Source organism: Prionailurus viverrinus, unplaced genomic scaffold, assembly GCF_022837055.1.
Source record: "Prionailurus viverrinus isolate Anna unplaced genomic scaffold, UM_Priviv_1.0 scaffold_35, whole genome shotgun sequence".
Classification (NCBI taxonomy): Eukaryota; Metazoa; Chordata; class Mammalia; order Carnivora; family Felidae; genus Prionailurus; species Prionailurus viverrinus.
The window spans coordinates 3,749,745-3,770,571 of NW_025927605.1; the positions used below are offsets into that span (position 1 = coordinate 3,749,745).

The following is a 20,827-nucleotide window of genomic DNA, read 5'->3' on the forward strand; positions in this document are numbered from 1 at the left end:
AGCCTATCAAGACTGGTAATACCATCCCAGACTTGGCTAATGCGTTCTTTTCCACATCAGTTTCAAGGTTCTGCCAGGTGCAATTTACATTCTCATGGCAAGGCATCGAGTACGTATTTACTGTTTTGCTACACAAATGTTTGAGTTCACTAGCATATTGCCATAATCTAATGAGGTTGGCTTGGACTTGATAACTATTAAGATCAAGTTAATACTTTGCATTGATAACTGTGGCATTCATGCATGAAAAAATCAACAGTGAGTTTGAAAAAGCAAGTCTAGGAATAGACCCAAATATGTAAGGAAATTTAGTGTAAGAAAAGTTGCCATTTTAAATCAGTAGGGGAAAAAATTATTACTTAGTAAGTGTGGCAGGTTATGGTCATATCAGATTATCAGATTTTAAAACATTTAAACCTCATATTTTATAGCTGCATAAATTTCTGATAGAGTAAATATTTGAAAATAAAACATGAAACTCTGGACAAAAGAAATTATGAGATAATGTCTACACAATCAGAAAGGACTTTCAAAGTATGACACCAACCCAGAAGTATAAAAGATTAAGTATAAAAGTATAAAAGATTAATAAATTTGACTATATCAGAAGTAAATGTCTGTATGGCAAAAACCACATAAGCAAAGTCAAAGAAAAAAGACAAACTAGGAAAAATATTTGAAATTCACATCACATACAAAGGCTAATTTTTATAATATACAAAGAGTTCCTGTAAAAATCAATGTATAAAGGTTAAACCCAGTAGAAAAACATGAATTACAGACAATATAGAAAATTTCTATAATTTTTTCTATATAATTTCTGTAATTTTTCCTTACAGAAAAGGCAATACCAATAGCCTTAAACATCTGAAGAGCTGCTCAATCTCACTTACAATAAGAAAAGTGAAAATTAAAATCACATATAGAGGGGGCTAGGTGGAGGATGGGCTGAATAAGTGATGGGTATTAAGGAGGGCACTTGTTGCGATGAGCTCTGGGCGTCATATGTAAGTGATGAATCACTAAATTCTACTCCTGAAGCCAATATTACATTATATGTTAACTAACTAGAATTTAAATAAAAATTTGAGAAAGAAAAAAAAATCACCTACGTATCTCATATTGACCAAGACTGATGACAGATAAGATAGATAGATAGATAGATAGATAGATAGAAAGATAGATAGATAGGTGTCTACATGCATAACTACACATCTCTGTACATGTATCTATGTACTTGTAGGTCCTGTGTATCACTGCATTAATAAAAATAGGGAAAGCCAAACATTCACACATTGCTGGTAGATGGGTACACTGGTATAATCCCTAAGGAAGTTGAAGTTGTCATTATCTAACAAACATTATAAACAAATGTATACTCTGATCCAGCTATTCTATTTCCAGAAGAGTTTATTCTATAGAAAACACTCACACATGTGAAATCATGTATGATCAGGCTTATTCGTTGTAGCATTGTAAGTAATCTCAAAAGACTAAAAGCAAAGTAAATATCCAACAGTGGGAGACTGACTCAATACATTACAGTACCTTCATAATCAGAATACGATGCTACTGTAAAAGAAAAAGAATGGCAAGCAGTGTATACGTTATCTGAATGCTTCATGTGAAAACCGCCAAGGAGGATGACCACGACTGATAGGCTACCATTTGTATAAATGAAAGAAATGGGTAAGTCTTCTTATTTGTTTCTTATGTGTTAAGCAACAAAAAAAGCTGGAAACTGGCTGCCTTCAAGGAGGGAACCTGTAAACTGAGAAGAAAGGTGGGAGGAATACACGTGGGAAAAAAAAAAAGAGATACTCGAAATGTTTAAATGAAATTTTAAAATATAAAAGATGTAGGGGCGCCTGGGTGGCTCAGTCGGTTAAGCGTCCGACTTCAGCTCAGGTCATGATCTCACGGTCCGTGAGTTCGAGCCCCGCGTCGGGCTCTGTGCTGACAGCTCAGAGCCTGGAGCCTGTTTCAAATTCTGTGTCTCCCTCTCTCTGACCCTCCCCCGTTCATGCTCTGTCTCTGTGTCTCAAAATAAATAAACATTAAAATATAAAAGATGCAAAATATAAAAACCTTTCTGCAGAGACTATTTTGTTTTTTCTTTTATTTTTTTTAAATTTTTTTTAACGTTTATTTATTTTTGAGACACAGAGAGAGCATGAACAGGGGAGGGTCAGAGAAAGAGGGAGACACAGAATCTGAAACAGGCTCCAGGCTCTGAGCAGTCAGCACAGAGCCCGACGCGGGGCTCGAACTCACGGACCGCGAGATCATGACCTGAGCCAAAGTCGGCTGCTTAACCGACTGAGCTACTCAGGCGCCTCTTTTCTTTGATTTTTAACTCTCCACCTCTTCCCTATCCAAGACAATGCTAAGCAACATTTCAACTTCTCCTGCACTCCTTCCAAAGATTGTTTCCTTTTCACGTCTTACCAATGTTGGTCTTGCCACAGCTCATATGGGGAGAGGGGTGGATATAGAGCGGCAACCCATGGCTCAGCTCGATGGGCATGACCAGAGGACTCATTCAACCAGTGGGAAGACTTGGGGAAAAGGTTTCGAGCCCCTTGGGGAAAATGGTGGGCTATGCTGTCAACAGATCAAAAACTATCAGCCCAGAGGACATTTCTGATCAACTCTGATCAACCTCACATGACTCTTTGCTATTTAAAAGCCTGGAGTTGCTGCTAACTGTTTCACAGAACATCAGAGTGATGAGAACACAGCCTGGAATCCTGTAGGAATTTCGTTAACCCGATGATCACCCACAATAAACACGACAAATCAAAAGCTTCCTCATTTCTTACACTCAAAGAGAAGCTCACTTCCCTTTTTTTGCTACCAGCATTCCATCTACTGAAACATTAATTTTCCACTAGAGATCATACTCCTTCAGAAGCTCTCCCACAATCATGTCAAGGTGAGTAACAGAGAAGACATAGGGACCCACCTGTGTCACATGATACCCAGAAATTAAAGTCTTGTGACACTGCAAACAAAGGAAGAAATAAGAAGTGATTCACATGAGAACTCAGGAACTTGAGAAAAGGCAAAGAGCTATTTTCTACATATTGGGAGTTTTTCCTAGAAAAATATAATGATCTAATTTACTAATTGCATTTGCAGTCATATAAACAATAAGAAGGAAATAGTCTTTTCCTAACCACAGAAGTACCTCAGGGGGGTATAAAAGGGGCCATGTGGCAAGGAGACTCCCAAACTCGAGATCCTCACTCTCTTGGAAACCCACCCAGAACCTCCACCCTCTGACACCATGGTCAACTCCTGTTGTGGCTCTGTCTGCTCTGACCAGGGCTGTGGCTCCAGCTGCTGCCAGCCTTGCTGCCGCCCCACCTGCTGCCAGACCACCTGCTGCAGGACCACCTGCTGCCGCCCCAGCTGCTGTGTGTCCAGCTGCTGCCGCCCCTCCTGCTGTGGCTCCAGCTGCTGTGGCTCCAGCTGCTGCAGGCCCAGCTGCTGCATCTCTAGCTGCTGCCGCCCCTCCTGCTGTGGCTCCAGCTGCTGTGGCTCCAGCTGCTGCAGGCCCAGCTGCTGCATCTCTAGCTGCTGCCGCCCCTCTTGCTGCCAGACCACCTGCTGCCGCCCCAGCTGCTGTGGCTCCAGCTGCTGTGGCTCCAGCTGCTGCCGCCCCTCCTGCTGCATTTCTAGCTGCTGCCGCCCCTCTTGCTGTGGTTCCAACTGCTGTGGCTCCAGCTGCTGTGGCTCCAGCTGCTGCCGCCCCTCCTGCTGCCCCTCCTGCTGCCTGCGCCCAGTCTGTGGCCGGGTCTCCTGCCACACCACTTGCTATCGCCCCACCTGTGTCATCTCCACCTGCCCCCGCCCCATGTGCTGTGCCTCCTCTTGCTGCTGAGCCCCCTTCTCGGTGACCACCATCTCCGCCTACCTCTGCCCCACAGATGTAGCCCCTCCTTTTCTGCTGCTAGGACACATGAAGTAGAAATGATGTTGCTCAACTGAATTGGGCCTTGATTCTACTGAAGAACCACGTCATGCTGTTGAAGAAGATGGATATGGCCCAGAGCACTTACGCAATAACAGATTTTATCCTTCAGTTTGACAATTGGTGACATTCTCATAACTTCCCTTTTCTGGGCCTTCTCTGTAACCTTATATATTTCTGTACCAAAATAAAGTTATACTTCCCTGCATTAACAATTCAGTGTGATTGATGCTCCTTCCAGATTTTGTCTTCAGCTCATAGGCAAGTGTATTTGACCTACACCTACCTGCAGGATACACAACATGGTCTTGACACCTCTCAGTAAGAGTCAGGTTCCATTATTCACTCCCTGATTCTTTCTTACATGCTTCCTTATTTCCTAAGCAAATCACCTAACTATGAACCCGTCCTAGGAAAATGACAACATGAAAAACAGAAATTTGGTAGACTGTTAAGTACGTAAAAGTGAAAAGAACACAATACATGTTTCATGAATCACACCAGTCACTGTAGCTGTGCAACATGTTGTTTGGCACAGTATGCAAGTTTGTATGCAGACTTTTACTCGATGACACTAGTGTCATCCATGCAGCTAATCAAATGCACACTGACTTTGACTCGATTTGCAACAGGACCTCAGCCATTTCTCATTTTTCTATTGATAGACAAATTTCAGATCCTCATGCATTCAAGGGACAGGCAGGTAACTTAGATGAGTAAAGCACGCCCTTGATAAGATGATGTGTTTGGTGAAAACTGCGGCGAATTACAGACTGTATGACCACATAAGAGGGTATTCCTGAGTTCCTGTCAGTTGCTTCCATGGAGAAACAGGGGCCCAGTGCTTTCACTGAAAAGTGGGTCTGCTTTCCCTGACCCTTCCAAATGCCAATTTCTTCATTCACTCATCCAAATAGTATTTATCAAGCATTTATTACATGGGAGGCACTGCTAAAGATACTAGAGGGGTGCCTGGGTGGCTCAGTCGGTTAAGTGTCCAATTTCAACTCAGGTCATGGTCTCATGGTTTGTGAGTTCAAGTCCTCCATCAGGCTCTCTGTTGTCAGTGCAGAGCCTGCTTCAGAAACTCTGTCACCCCCTCTCTCTGCTCCTCCATCTTTCTCTCAAAAATAAATAAAAATATTTTTTTTTTTTTAAAAAGACACTAGAGTAATGTCAGAGACCAACACACAGAAAACTGTCTATAGTAATGGAGCAGATATTCTAATAAAGTTGATGTATTTACTTTTAAATGTTTTTCTATACATTGCCCGCTCAGGTTTCTACACAGTATCTTCTCTCTGTACTTTTATTTTTCCAAATAAGACTGGGCTTCGAAGCCCCTCTTTAGATGAAAATGTTTGTAATACAAATGGGAACATGATTCCCAAAAGGACAGTTTTACTAATGATGTACCCCACCCTTCAAACCTAGAGCCACACTAAAGCCATCCGGTTAGGAGAGGAAGATAGAGGGACAGGCTCACGGATGAGGAACAGAATGGAGCTGATCATCAGTTACTCACTTGGGGTGGGAACTGACAGGAGGTTGGGCTCCCATACTACAACAATTCCTGAACCTAGCAAGTAAACTTGACGAGGACATAAGATTCCTATCAGTATAAATTAACTTTATTGTAGGGGTGCCTGGGTGGCTCAGTTGGTTAAATGGCCAACTCTTGATTTTGGTTCAGGTCATGATCTCACAGTTTGTGATACTGAGCCCCACATCGGGCTCTGTGATAACAGCATAGGGCCTGCTTGTGATTCTCTCTCCTCTCCCTCTCTTTCTGCCTCTCCCCCACCTGCACACACATTCTCTCTCTTGCAAAAATAAATAAACATTAAAAAATAATTTTATTTTGGGGTGCCTGCATGGCTCAGTCGGTTAAGCATCCGATTTCGGCTCAGCTCATGATCTCACAGTTCATGAGTTCAAGCCCCGCATCAGGCTCTGTGCTGACAGCTTGGAGCTTGGAGCCTGCTTTGGCTCTCTCTCTCTCTGCCCCTCCCCCACTCACACTCTGTCTCTCTCTCTCAAAAACTAAACATTAAAAAAAGATAGTAATTTTATTTCTTATTAATTGTATTTTATATACTATCAATGATTATGGAATTAAAATTAAATAAGAACAATTCACTTTTCAAAAGTATCAACAACATAAGATGCTGAGACAAAAAAGTAACAAAAATATGGAAGAGTTCTGGAAGGAGGTTCCTCCTTCCAATCCAGGGACGTGACATGTATCTCCATTTATCTAGACCTTCTCTAATTTCTCTTTGTAAAGTTATGCAGCTGTGGGAAGAGCTCTTCCATGTTTTTGTTACTAAAAACAGAGAACAAACAGGGTTGTTGGAGAGGAGGTGGGTTGGGGGATGGGCTAAATGGGTCATGGGCATCTGTTGGGAGGGCACTTGTTGTGATGAGCACTGGATGTTACACGTTAAGTGATGCATCACTGGGTTCTCCTCCTGAAACCAATACTACACTGTATGTTATTAAACTTGAATTTAAATAAATAATTGAATAAAATGAATTTTTTAATTATAAAAAATAAATGAAAGACAGCATCATTGAAATTAACAAGTCAATGGATGAATTAAATATATATTAAGCACAGCTGAAAAGGGGAAAAAATGTTGATTCTCCTGCAGTCGATCCAAAATTTCAATGCAATACCAATCAAAATTTCAGGAGACTTTTTAATAGATGCTTAGAAGCTGATTTTTAAAATTTATGTGGCAACATAAAGAACCTAGAATTTCTAAAGCAATTTTGAAAATGAAGATATAAAAGCTGCAATTTTAATACCAAACAAATTAGATTTATACCAAAAAGCATTAGAGGAGACAAAGTGGGATAACTTTACTATGGTAAAGGCTACAATGAAAATATAACTACAAAGCTAAGTTTCAGAAACAGAAGGCAATGCCAGAGTAAAAAAGACACAGTCCAATCATCAAAGACTAACACACTGTGTACTTAAAGAGAGAACACGTGAAGAAAAATCAATCAATGTGAAAATAACTATAGGTAATTAATAAGGTAGATCTTACAGATACGCATCAAATTCACAACCCCCAAGATAAAAAAGACACTTCCTGTTTTCAAGTGCACAGTATTATTTTAATAGTGAAAGCCTGAAAACAACCCACATGCCCATCAATAAGGGACTGGCTAAATAAATCTTATTATGGCAACAGAATGGGATACTTTGTGGCTGAAAATGAAATGAAGACCATCAGAACGTACCTACTACTCTGAAATAATCTGAGATAAATTGTTAAGTGAAGCAAAAGCAAGTTGGAGCTAAGCCTATCAGTGTACAACCGTTTAAGAAACAAAGGAGATTCGGGGCGCCTGGGTGGCTCAGTTGGTTAATAAGTGTCCAACTTCGGCTCAGGTCATGATCTCACGGTTCGTGGGTTCGAGCCCCGCATCAGGCTCTGTGCTGACAGCTCAGAGCCTGGAACCTACTTCAGATTCTGTGTCTCCCTCTCTCTCTGCCCCCTTCCCCGTTCATGCTCTGTCTCCCTCTGTCTCAAAAATAAATAAACATTAAAAAAAGAAAAAAAAAAGAAACAAAGGAGATACAACTATGCAAATGCAAACACACTTGCATTTAAAATAGCAATGAGAGGGAAAACCTTAGATTATAAAAATGATTCTCTAAGGGGGGGGGGGGGAAGGAATAGAAATAAATAGCAGGACTTCCTTAAACATGCCTCACTTTGTAGAATTTATTTTGGTACCATAAATACTTTACAGAATTGCAAAACATTTAAATTTAAAAAGTGATTCCTAGAGATGTTTTTTTTAAGCCACTGATGACATGCTCTGTTCCATGCATGATGAAAAGAAACCTACAGTTCAAGTGTCCACTTCAGGTGTTTACCATCCAGCTGGAGACAGAGAATCACATTCAGGTTACAGTAGATGTGCGAAGTCTGAGGGTTCCACAATGTGATAGCAAGCATAAAGGAGGAGCAGATGAAGTTTAAAAAAAAAGTCAAAGCAAACATAAGAGAGGAGGAGCCATCTGGGCTGGAACTTCGAGAACAAGAAATTGCTGAGTTGATAGGGGAGAATGAACTTCTAAGGAGGTGTAACAGCACAATCAAAGGTATGGAATTAGTATTGTTTACACTGTAACTTAATAACCTTAACACAAGTCTATGTGAACTCTTAGAGAATGATGAGTGCCTCCTGGGTTCTTGGAGAAGAAAAATCAACATAATAATTACAAAGCATTCAGCAGACCATCTGGCACACGGCAAACACTCACAAATAGTACCTCCCTGTAGTATCTCATTTTTCACTGTAAGTACGTGAATCCTAAATACATAATGATTGTTTTGGACACTAATTTCTTTGATGCTTTGAGTATCTGCCAAAATCTTGCCTTTCAATATAGCGTATTTGAATGCCTGCAGGACAAACAAGTCTTATCTGTTTATATCCTCTTTAAGGAGAAAGACTTGAATTTGAATTATTGAAAGAGCACAAGAAAAAGATGCTTTAAATAAAAACTCCAATGTAATGCAGAATCCATTGCATATGTTGGCCAATCAAAAGATAGCTCAAACCCCCTCACTTTTAGCATATGTGGAGAAGATTCCTGAAGGAAAAAGTTCATTTCTGAAAATGGTTCTTTCATCAAAAAGGAATGGGTGAAAGCTTAGTCTTGAGGTAGAATCATCACATGAGATTGGAATGTCTTTTGTGACACCCGGACTCTCCAATCAACCAGGAAACAGCCCAGCCCTCCCTATCCATTGTACATAAGCATCCTCAGTGATGAGTCTTTCCTCCTATTTCCTTATCAGTACTCCACCTGACAATGGCATGCATTTTCCCACTTTGACCAAAGAGAGAGAGAGAGAGAGAGAGAAAGACAGGACAGACAGAGAGACAGACTTGGCATTGTGATAGCCATCCTCAAAATAAGACATGGGAAAAAAAGAATTAAATCCAGGAGCACATTTTGAAGATAGCTATCACAACATCAAGTCTCTCCCCTCCCCACCCCATCTTTTTTTTTTCTTTTTGTCAAAGTGAAAAAAATGCATGCCACTGTCAGGTGGAGTACTGGTAAGGAAATAGGAGGAAAAACTCATCATTGGGTGAAACGGGCCATGGCGATTAAGAGTGCACTTGTGATGAGCGCTGGGTGATGTACAGAACTGCTAACTCACTATATTGTACAACTGAAACTAATATGTTAACTATACTGGAATTAAAATAATAAAACAAAATATGACTGTGGAGTCGCACATGAAAACAGGACACGGAAAAACTCAGAATATCATATGAAAGTTCCAACTTCGAAGACACATTAGGAAAAAAATGCAAAAGTGGTTTCATGTGGCTTAACAAGATTCAATGAATCACAACACTGCAGAAAAAGAGAAATGATGTTTTTCTTAGATATCAGCATATTTAGCCTGATAAACATAATTATTAACTTAGTAATACTAATTGATTTCCTGGTAGGAAAAACAAGAGTGTTGCTCATGGTAATGTCAGCTACTCAGCAGGGTATAAAAGGGGACAGAGGTAAGGAGACATTCAAACTCAAGAAACCACCCTTGTGGAAACCCACTCATACCTACTGGTGAAACCCCAATCCTTCCTCTGACACCATGGTCAGCTCCTGTTGTGGCTCTGTCTGCTCTGACCAGGGCTGTGGCTCCAGCTGCTGCCAGCCTTGCTGCCGCCCCACCTGCTGCCAGACCACCTGCTGCAGGACCACCTGCTGCCGGCCCACCTGCTGTGTGTCCAGCTGCTGCCGCCCCTCCTGCTGTGGCTCCAGCTGCTGTGGCTCCAGCTGCTGCAGGCCCAGCTGCTGCATCTCTAGCTGCTGCCGCCCCTCCTGCTGTGGTTCCAGCTGCTGTGGCTCCAGCTGCTGCCGCCCCTCCTGCTGCATTTCTAGCTGCTGCCGCCCCTCTTGCTGTGGTTCCAACTGCTGTGGCTCCAGCTGCTGTGGCTCCAGCTGCTGCCGCCCCTCCTGCTGCCCCTCCTGCTGCCTGCGCCCAGTCTGTGGCCGGGTCTCCTGCCATACCACTTGCTATCGCCCCACCTGTGTCATCTCCACCTGCCCCCGCCCCATGTGCTGTGCCTCCTCTTGCTGCTGAGCCCCCTTCTCGGTGACCACCATCTCCGCCTACCTCTGCCCCATAGATGTAGCCCCTCCTTTTCTGCTGACCATCAGGACACATGGGATGGGGCTGATGTTGCTCAACTGAGTTGGGTCTCATTATTCCAATGAGCCTACCACCATCCCACTGACTCTGTGAGCATATTCTAACCTCAGTCCAAATTCCGCTTCTGGATCTCTCCCTTTCATCCAAGTGTGAATTTTCTTACAATACCAATTGTTGTAGTGACCACTTCTCCCTAAAATATCCTTAACTTTTGGGCACCAGCTCATCAAGCTCAGGGAGCTGAAGTCTGATTTCAGTATTTCTACATTACAGATTTTTATTGTCCAAAGGATTTAATTGTCCAAGGGATTCTCTTTTATAATTCTTATTCCCCCAATTTTCCTATGTTATAACTCTATGCCAAAATAAATCACCTCTTTCCTATATGAAAAATCAGTGTGATGGTACTCTTCTTTAAGATGTTCTATGCTCTCTGGACAACCATATGGTACATACACATGTAAGACATACAACATGGCTTTGTCAGTCTTACAATCTTACAAAGTCACAGCTTCAGTTTCACTGACAGATCTCTTCAGTTCTTAGATAAGACATATATTCTAGGGAATTCTTGGATAAACATCAGAGAAAAACCTTTTTGGAAAACCTGTAGGCAATTAATGCTCCCTGGGACATCTTTTCCATATTATATATCTCTGAAAGCAGTTAATAGTAATTATAAGGAGAGTGAAGTTGAATGTAGCTGGGAGCAACTGACGATTTGGGAAAACATAATGAAAGGCTGAGGGTGATAAATCAGAGATTAAAGGACAGATGTAAAAGCCAGAAGTTTCATTGGCAGCACAGAGACTGACTCTCATCTCCTGCAGTTAGAGGCCAGATAAAGCTGAAGACCAAGGCTAGGACATCACCACAGGAAAGACAGAGCTCCAGAGGTGGTTGTTCACTCAGTCTAGGCAGTACTGCCATGGCAGGGTCAGGGCCCTAATTGGGAGAGATGGGGACCCTGAGATATGAGATGGGGACATCTGGATTGATGCATTTGAAGATCTTGAGCCCCCAAATTTCCCTGAACCCTCTCGGCTTGGAGAGGTGATCCAATTTCCTTGTTGACATTTAGTGCCACCTCCATCTTGAAGATGATGCAGAAATTTCAGTCTTGGAAGACAGCACAAGCTCCTCTCACTACCTTCTCCCACTTCATTTTGTCACAGACCAATAACTACAGTTAAGTTACACAACGCACCCAGACAATAGCCAAACCTGTTAATGGGAGACTTATATCCCAAAAGATCTGTAGGACCCAAAAACTGCTTCATAGATCGTGGTGTGCTTTTCAATCAGGAGGCACATATTGTCCAGTTGTCTCCTTTTTTTTTTTTTTTTTGATATAAGCAGCTACTGATGATCATTGCCTAGGACCATTATTCATTAGGCATAGTAAAATCATGATACTGCAATTCTATTATTCCTCTGCCTGCCATTTATTAGCTGGGATAATTCCATAAAAATAAACTTCCCTCGTCAACATTTGGTAGTCCTAAGGAATAGTCTGGACAGGAGAGGCAAAATAAATGCTTGATTCTTTCCCTTTATTTCCCAGTTTCCATCCTCTGAGAGTGACCAAAGAGGTTTTTTTTAATTGTTTTTAAAAATTTGCATTAATATGAACTCATGGATTTCAATAGACTTGATGGTGAATCAATCCATTCCAGTTTATATCCCTCTATTGATGCTCAAATAAACAACTTTGAGTTGGCCTCCAAGTCCTTTTGACATGAATCTAGTAGTCTTTGAAAATTCCTTGCTTTTTCATATAACAGGATATTGCAGACTCGTTTATGTATTTCCTTCCCCCAACTTCTAATCAGTCATTTCTCCAAGGATCCCCAGTTCCTTTTAGGTAGAAACAGTATTTGAGACCATAAATTGAAATATGTGATGTTCATTACTACTAAATCCCTAGAAAATATATATTTAAATGATACCCAGGTCTTTAGTTTCTACTGAGAACTACAGAGTTTTACTTAAACTCATATATCTTACTTATAAATCTCATTTCTTCTATGCAAAAGTATCAGTTCTTAGTGACACCAATGTATTTACTCATTTTCTTTATTCTATGTTTGTCCAACAGTCTCAAAATAACATTACCAACACTATAGTTACTGAAATCAAACTTAAGACTTTTTCTGCTGTTTTATTTATTTTTGATCTTGGAATAATTGCTTTTTATGCCTGCATATACAGTTAGGGTCCTTTGCTATTGCCATGTTTTAATAATTTTGAGATTTAAAATTTTTAATTTTGTTTTAAAATTATGTAAAATATTGACATGAATCCAAAGTCAAACCTATAGAAAGAGTATATTCCAAAAATTTAGCTTCAATCCTCTGTTCTCCCACTTTATCTCCTCTACCTTCTCTGAGTCAACCTTAAAAAAAATTATGGTTGAGGGGTGCCTGGGTGGCTTAGTCGGTTAAGCGTCTGACTCTTGATTTTGGCTGAGGTCATGATCTCGCAGTTTGTAAGTTTGAGCCCCACATCAGGCTCTGTGCTGCCAGTGCAGAGCCTGCTTGGGATTTTCTCTCTCTCCCTCTCTCTCTGTTCCTCCCCTGCTTCTGCTCTCCACCCCAATCCCTCTCTCTCAAAAAATAAACTTAAATTATGGTTGATACTTCCATTATTTTTTCTTTTCTTCTCAGCTTTATTAAGGTCCAACTGACATACTAAAATCGCATTTAAGTGTACAATTTGATGTTTTGATATATATTGCTGTAATCAACACCACCATCAAGATAAAGAAGATCTATCACCCCCTCTGCATTTCCTTCCCATACTCCACCCCTAGACAACTACAGATCCAATGTCACTACAAGTTTGTTTCCATTTTCTAGAGTTTCGTGGAATCCTACCATTGTGTACTCTATCTTGCCTGGCTTCTCACACAGCATAATTATATTGAAATTCATTTTGTTATGTGTATCACTAGTTAGTTTCTTTTTATGACTGAGAGGTCTTTCCTTGTATGGAGACACCACATTTGTTTATCCATTCACCTGTGGACAGACAGTTCGGTTGTTCCTAGATTTTTTTTATCTTAAAAAATAAAGTCTCCATGAACATTTGTGAACAAGCCTTTGAATGGACATATCATTTTAACTTTATTTTTTTAATTTTAATTCCAGTGCAGTTAATATGCAGTGTTATATTAGTTTCAAGTATACAATACAGTGATTCAACAGTTTCCATCAAGATAAGTATACTCTTAATCCCTGCACTATTTCACCCATCCCCCCCACCCACCTCCCTTCTGTTCTCTATAATGAAGAGTCTGTTTTTTGGTTTGTCTCTTTTTATTTTCCCTTCGTTCATATGATTTTACTTCTCTCGGGTAAGTACTTTGAGGTGGAACGGCAAGGTCATATAGTAGGTGTATCTTTAACTCTTTGAAAAACTGTCAAACTGTTTTACAAAGTGACTGTGCCATTTTATATCCCTTCCTTGTGTGAGAATTCCAATGGCTTCATGCTATCACCAACAACTTGGTAAGGTCAGTCTTGTTAATGTCAACCATTCTAGAGTGTGTACGGTATTCTCACTGTAGTTTTAATGTGAACCTTCTTAATGATTACTCCTTTCATGGGTTGACTTTCCATCTACATATTTTCTTTGGTGAATGCCTATTCAAATATTTTGCCCATTTTTTTGTTGGGTTATCTTATCATTGAGTAGTAAGAGTTCTTTATATGTTCTATATACAAATCCTTTGTGGGATATATGCTTTAAGTGTTTTCTCCAGTGTGTGGCTTACCTTTTAATTTCCTAAATAGTATTTTTTAAGTTTTTATTTTCATTCCAATTAGTTAACATACAGTGTTATATTAATTTCAGGTGCACAATATACAATTCAGCAATTCCATACATCACCCTGTGCTCATCACAAGTGCACTCCTTATTTTGCCTATCTTCCCTCCCCCGATCCCCTCTAGTAACTATCAGTTTATTCTCTATAGTTAAGAGTTTGTTTCTAGACTTGTCTCTTTTTTTTCCTTCTGCTTATTTGTTTTGTTTCTTAAGTTCCACATGAGTGAAATCATATGGTATTTGTCTTTCTCTGACTGATTTATTTAGCTTAGCATAATACTCTCTACCCCCATCCTTGTCCTTGCAAATGACAAGATTTCATCCCTTTTTATGGCTGAATAATATTCCATTATATATACATACATTAATATTAAAAAATTAATGTAATATAAGCAAATACATTTTATTTTTTTAATTTTTTAATGTTTATTTATTGTTGAGAGATAGAGCACAAGCAGGGGAGGGGCAGAGAAAGGGAGACACAGAATCTGAAGCAGACTCTAGGCTCTGAACTGTCAGCACAGAGCCCAATGCGGGGCCTGAAACCCACAAACCACGAAATCATGACCTGAACCAAAGTCAGATGCTTAACTGACTGAGCCACCCAGCAGCCCCAGCAAATACATGTTCTATATGTGTTCTCTTATTTTTTTAGACACATTGTAGTGTCTACAGACACTGTAGACCCTTCTCTCCGTCTACTTTGTCATCTCAACAATATATCCTGCAGATTACTTCACAGTAGCATAGAGATATCCCTTATTCCTTTATACAGCTGAACCGTGCTCCATTATGGGGATACACCATAGCTTAATCACCACTACCTACTGAAGGACACCCAGGTTGTGTCTAGTTCTTATTGCTGTTGTTTTGTTTTTACAAATAGCACTGCTATGAATAATCTTGCCTAACATCTTTTCATAGTTTTGCCAGAGTACGTTTTGAATAATTTATACAATTAGGATAACTGAGTCAAAGAATAATGCCACTAATTATCACCAAATCTTACTAAAAAACGTATGAGCATGGCAATTTCCACATAATCTCTAGATACTTGAGAGTGTTGTCAATGTTTGAATTTTTGACACTCTCACAGGTGAGAAGTGGCATCCTGTATAACTTCATTTCTATTCTTAAGCATGAGACTGGACATCTTTTTATGATAAAGAAAGATTTTCATCTTATTTTTTTTTCAGGTTTTTGCCTTTTCTCTAATCGAATTTTACAAGTACTTCATATAGTAAGGTCACTTACTCTGGTATAAATTACAAGTATTTTTTTCTCATTCAGTCATTTGTCTTTTGACTTTGTTTCTGGTAAGATTTTATTTTATTTTTTTTAATTTTTTTTTCAACGTTTTTTATTTATTTTTGGGACAGAGAGAGACAGAGCATGAACGGAGGAGGGGCAGAGAGAGAGGGAGACACAGAATCGGAAACAGGCTCCAGGCTCCAAGCCATCAGCCCAGAGCCTGACGCGGGGCTCGAACTCACGGACCGTGAGATCGTGACCTGGCTGAAGTCAGACACTTAACCGACTGCGCCACCCAGTCGCCCCTCTGGTAAGATTTTAAAATACATTTTCTTGTTTTTACAAATGATTATCTTTCCACTATTAGAACTTAACTAAAAAATATTAAATCATGAGTCTTCTTTAACAATGAAGTCTCCTGTTACCTCTATTGCTCATTTTTGTTTTTTGTTTGTTTGTTTAGGTTTTATTTTTTTAATATACTTTATTGTCAAATTGACTTACATATAACACCCAGTGCTCATCCTAACAAGTGCCCTCCTCTATTGCCCATTTTGTAAGTGCTCCTGGTTGACTCTCTTTGAAATGCTATTGCATCACCATCTTGTTTACTGCTCCCACTGCCACCAACCTAGACAGGCATTCATCTCTCATCCCTATTGTGCAACCACCACTTGAACTTTCCTCCTGCTTCCCATCACTCTACCCACTCACTGCCAAATAATATTTTTAAAACCTAGATATTTGCTCACACCTTTCTCCCAATAGTGTGATGATACAATATCTACTTACTTTGTAGAAATTCAGGAATATCTTTGCATTCTCCTCATTGTAGCAGTATTCTTTTTCTTTACCTTCCTATACATACCATCCAAACAAGTCATTTAGTCCATCAGTCAAAAATAAACCCCTGTTCAATCAGATCCCCACTGTCTGAATGCTCTTTTTTCTTTTCTCTATCCATCTAGATTATCTATAGCATGATAAAGGGCGAATAAATGCCCTATGTTTTCAATTAACCCCACATTCACGCAACTAACATTCAGTGAGAGCAATTGCTAGGCACCATGTTTATGTATGTGAATAAGACATTCTCTGACATCATGGGGTATATAGAAGGATTAGGAGAAAAGAGATATAAACCAATTATGCTAGAGTGTGATACCCTAGATCACAAGTATATTGGAGCAAAAGGGAATGAATGATTAGTTTTGAATGTGGTAGATGTCAAGAAAGATATTAGAGATGAGCTGGCATCTGGACTAGACATTTATGTATGAGCAAAAGTTTGCTGAAATGACAAGGAAGAAAGCACATTTACACAAATGAAACAGTATGAGAAATGACATGGGATTATTATTCCTCATACCTCTTTGTACATGCTAGAAGAGAACCATACTCCCTACTGACTGTATGATATCACTCTATCTAAACCTCAATTACTTCATGTCTAAAGAATTAAGAAAAATTGTGTCCACCTCCTAGAGTCCTTCTGAAGTATAAACAAGAGAACAATTACACAAGACTCAGAAAATTCCTGACACCTAGTAGGCACTCAAAAATAGTAACCATTAGTATTATCTCGCATTTCATACATGTACAAATTTAAATACATAATTTTTATTTATCATACAATGTTCTACATGCTTGCCAAACCCCTACATAATGTGTCTTGTTTGTCTTATTCAAGTGCCGATAGGACACAGATTAAAGCTTAACCCCTGAGATCTCATTTGTATCAAGAAAAACACCTCAAACATATTTCTGAGAGATAAAAAATCTCAGAATACAAGAAAATATTCAATTACACGTATTCTGTTGAGTATGCTTAACCATCAAAATAAGAGGAAAAATACACCCTTATGAAACCCTGTCTCTGAAGAACATGTCAATAATAATTTAATAATTTTTAAAAGGACCCATTCATGCCAATGGATTTTTTACTATTTGTAAGTAGTGAAACACTGCATTAGAACTTTCAATTGAATAGACTCAGTAAGATAAAAGAGATAGAAATGTTGTTAGGATCCTTTATACCTCAATGACTATCCATAAAATCCAAATGAATCAGTATTCCCCGCTGCACACTAGGGACTGTCCCCCCCTCCCGGATGCCTCTTTCATGTTATTTTCCTACCAGCATTTCATATGACTTGTTGTTAACCTCTTTGACAGCAGATTTAGTCACCATAATATCCATTCTCAACATATTATCCTGGAGTTAAATACATAAATGAAGAATTAACACTTGTGACATTCAATGAAACAATGTCATGGGATAGGTCTACTTTGGAAGACACATCAGACAAGGGAAGACATATGGGAGCTGATTCACTTGATTTTAACCAAATCAGATAGCTCACAATACAACAGGAGAAGGAAGTGGAGCCCTTTTCTATATATAGGAATATTCACCAGATAAACATAATTATCTAATTTACTAAAACTAACTGATTTTCTATTAGGATAAACAACAAGAAGAGTCCTGCACATGGTCATAGTAACCCTCAGCAGGGTATAAAAGGGGACAGAGGTAAGGAGACATTCAAACTCAAGAAACCACCCTTGTGGAAACCCACTCATACCTACTAGTGAAACCCCAATCCTTCCTCTGACACCATGGTCAGCTCCTGTTGTGGCTCCGTCTGCTCTGACCAGGGCTGTGGTTCCCGCTGCTGTGGCTCCAGCTGCTGCCAGCCTTGCTGCCACCCCACCTGCTGCCAGACCACCTGCTGCAGGACCACCTGCTGCCACCCCAGCTGCTGTGTGTCCAGCTGCTGCCGCCCCTCCTGCTGTGGCTCCAGCTGCTGTGGCTCCAGCTGCTGCCGCCCCTCCTGCTGCATTTCTAGCTGCTGCCGCCCCTCTTGCTGTGGTTCCAACTGCTGTGGCTCCAGCTGCTGTGGCTCCAGCTGCTGCCGCCCCTCCTGCTGCCCCTCCTGCTGCCTGCGCCCAGTCTGTGGCCGGGTCTCCTGCCACACCACTTGCTATCGCCCCACCTGTGTCATCTCCACCTGCCCCCGCCCCATGTGCTGTGCCTCCTCTTGCTGCTGAGCCCCCTGCCCTGTGACCACTATCTCCACTCACTTCTGCCCCCTCAGATATAGACTCTTTGGTGTTGTGGGACACATGGAATCTGACTGACATCATTCAACAGGTTGAGCCTCACCATTCTAATGAACCTACCAACGTGCCACTGGCTCTGCGAGCACATTCTGGTTCATGTTAAGCTCCTTCCATGACTATCTTTTCCTTTCAATATTGGCATCAAATATGGATATTAATATGTGATCCATCAGCTAAAAAAAATCCCACTCCTCCAAATTTCTCATTCTTCCTTATTATTTTAGGGCTCTAGATTACCCTTCCTAACAAAGTGAATATTATCTGCAACCTTTGTGCAGTACTGATTTGACACCCTCTGACCTGGGGTTCAGTTATACCCTCAGACCTAGGGATCCAGTTATAGATTTTCTAACAGAGTAAATTTTTTTTTATGTTTCGTTGCTTCTCTTTCTAATACACTTTTCTACACATAAAAATTTTTTGGCATTGTTCCTTATTGTTTTCGTGATCATTTTACTTAGTATTAGGTAACTATATTTTACATGATGATACAGGAAGAACACTCATGTTGAAATCACTTTGAGAATAAGTGCTATATATATGAAATATAGATCATTTAAAATATTAGAACAAAAGTGGCACATGTGTACATGTATATGCACATGTATACATCTTAATATCCTAAATTAGGGCAGATTTCATTCATGTCTTTAGCTCTTATTTTTTAAATTTTAATTTGTTTTTTTATTGAGATATAATTGACATATAACATCATATTAGTTTCAGGTGTACACAATAATTCAATATTTGTGTACTATAAGAAACGATTGCCACAGTAAGTCTAGCTACAATCTGTCACTGTATAAAGGTACAAAATTTTTCTTCTTGTAACAAAAAATTTTAAGATTTACTCTCTTAGCAACTTTAAGGTGTGTGATACATTATTGACTATAGTCACCATCCTATACATTATATCCCCATGACATTTATTTTATAACTAGAAGTTTATACCTCTCGACCACTTTCACCCAGTTCACCCATCCCCTAACCCCACTCACCTCTGGCAACCACCAATCTGTTCTCTGTATCTATGAGTTTTGTTTTGTTCATTTGTTTTTCATTTGTTTATATTCTACGTATAAGTGAAATCATTCAGTATCTGTTTTTGACTCATTTCACATAGCATAATACCCTCAAGACCCATCCATGTGGTTGCAAATGGCAAGATTTCATTCTTTTTTATGGCTGGGTAAAATTGTATTTATATATACATTTATATATACACTGTATATATACACCACATCTTCTTTACCCATTCATCCACTGATGGACACTTAGGTTGTTTCTGTATCTTGACTATTTTTTTTTAATTTTTTTAATGTTTATTTATTTTTGACAGAGAGAGACAAAGCATGAGTGGGGAAGGGGCAGAAAGGGAGGGAGACACAGAATCTGAAGCAGGCTCCAGGCTCTGAGTTGTCAGCCCAGACCCCAATGCAGGGCTCAAACTCACAGACCGCAAGATCATGACCTGAGCCAAAGTCAGACACTCAACCGACTGAGTCACCCAGGCACCCCTGTATCTTGGCTATTGTAAATAATGCTGCAATGAACATAGGATTGAATATATCTTTTTGAATTAATGTCTTCATTTTCTTTGGATAAATACCCAGAAGTTGAATTGCTGGATCATATGGCAGTTGTATTTTTAATTTGTTGAGAAACCTCCATACTGTTTTCCAGAGAGACTGCACCAATTTACATGCCCACCAACAATGCACAGGGTTCCCTTTCTTGAAGCCGTGCTTTGGAATCACACATTGGAATTCTCACCTTCTATTACATCTCCATCCCACAACCCGCATCAATCAGTAAACCCAATGTGGAAAGAATGACAAATTTAAACACTAATAACATATTTCTAAATGAAAAGCTTAATAAAATTACATAAACACAATATGAAATGTTTAATAAAATTAATTATATAAACACAACAAAGACAAAAAAAAATTAATGAAACAGAAAAAGTCTGTTAAAACTGATCAAAGACCAAGAGAGAGAGAAAAAGGAGAATGTCTGAAAGACTGGCAAATAACATTATACTTGAAAAGGAGAATAATCAGCTTCCAAGAGAGTAGAAACTTTTAAAAACAATTAGAACATTATGTATAAGTTTAGGGGTCCCTGGGTGGCTCAGTCAGTTAAGCGTCCGACTTCAGCTCAGGTCATGATCTCACAGATCGTGAGTTCAAGCCCCACATTGGGCTCTGTGCTTACAGCTCCAAGCCTAGAGCCTGCTTTGGATTCTGTCTCCCTCTTTCTGCCCCTCCCCCTGCTCATGCCCTATCTCTCTCTCAAAAATAATAAACACTAATAAAATTTTTTTAAAAAGAACATTATGCATAAGTTTATACCAATATGTTTGAAAATTATGATTGAATTGACTATGTCTAGAAAAATAGATATTAATTCCAGAAGATATACAAAATATAAATAAGCCAATAAC

General features: G+C 39.6%; 2 protein-coding genes across 4 annotated transcripts; both read left to right on the forward strand.

The window, feature by feature from the left end:
* The first annotated feature begins 3,289 nt into the window (after positions 1-3,289).
* LOC125158655 (keratin-associated protein 4-11-like) lies at positions 3,290-3,886 on the forward strand. Of its 2 annotated transcripts, XM_047845978.1 has the most exons (2): positions 3,290-3,620; positions 3,741-3,886. In XM_047845978.1, the coding sequence occupies exons 1-2, from the start codon at positions 3,290-3,292 to the stop codon at positions 3,884-3,886; spliced, it is 477 nt and encodes a 158-aa protein (XP_047701934.1). The 2 variants fall into 2 exon arrangements, with proteins under 2 accessions (XP_047701934.1, XP_047701932.1); XM_047845976.1 differs by having other exon boundaries at positions 3,290-3,886.
* Positions 3,887-9,618: 5,732 nt separating this feature from the next.
* LOC125158653 (keratin-associated protein 4-6-like) lies at positions 9,619-18,309 on the forward strand. 2 transcript variants are annotated; one of them, XM_047845974.1, is made up of 3 exons: positions 9,619-9,931; positions 13,472-13,476; positions 17,956-18,309. In XM_047845974.1, the coding sequence occupies exons 1-3, from the start codon at positions 9,619-9,621 to the stop codon at positions 18,307-18,309; spliced, it is 672 nt and encodes a 223-aa protein (XP_047701930.1). The 2 variants fall into 2 exon arrangements, with proteins under 2 accessions (XP_047701930.1, XP_047701929.1); XM_047845973.1 differs by lacking the exon at positions 13,472-13,476 and adding an exon at positions 17,886-17,890.
* The last annotated feature ends 2,518 nt before the right edge of the window (positions 18,310-20,827 follow it).

What these genes read in the sequence shown, in the direction of transcription:
- LOC125158655 (XM_047845976.1), top strand. Translation starts at nt 3,290, where the DNA reads ATGGTCAACTCCTGTTGTGGCTCTGTCTGCTCTGACCAGGGCTGTGGC.
- LOC125158653 (XM_047845974.1), top strand. Translation starts at nt 9,619, where the DNA reads ATGGTCAGCTCCTGTTGTGGCTCTGTCTGCTCTGACCAGGGCTGTGGC.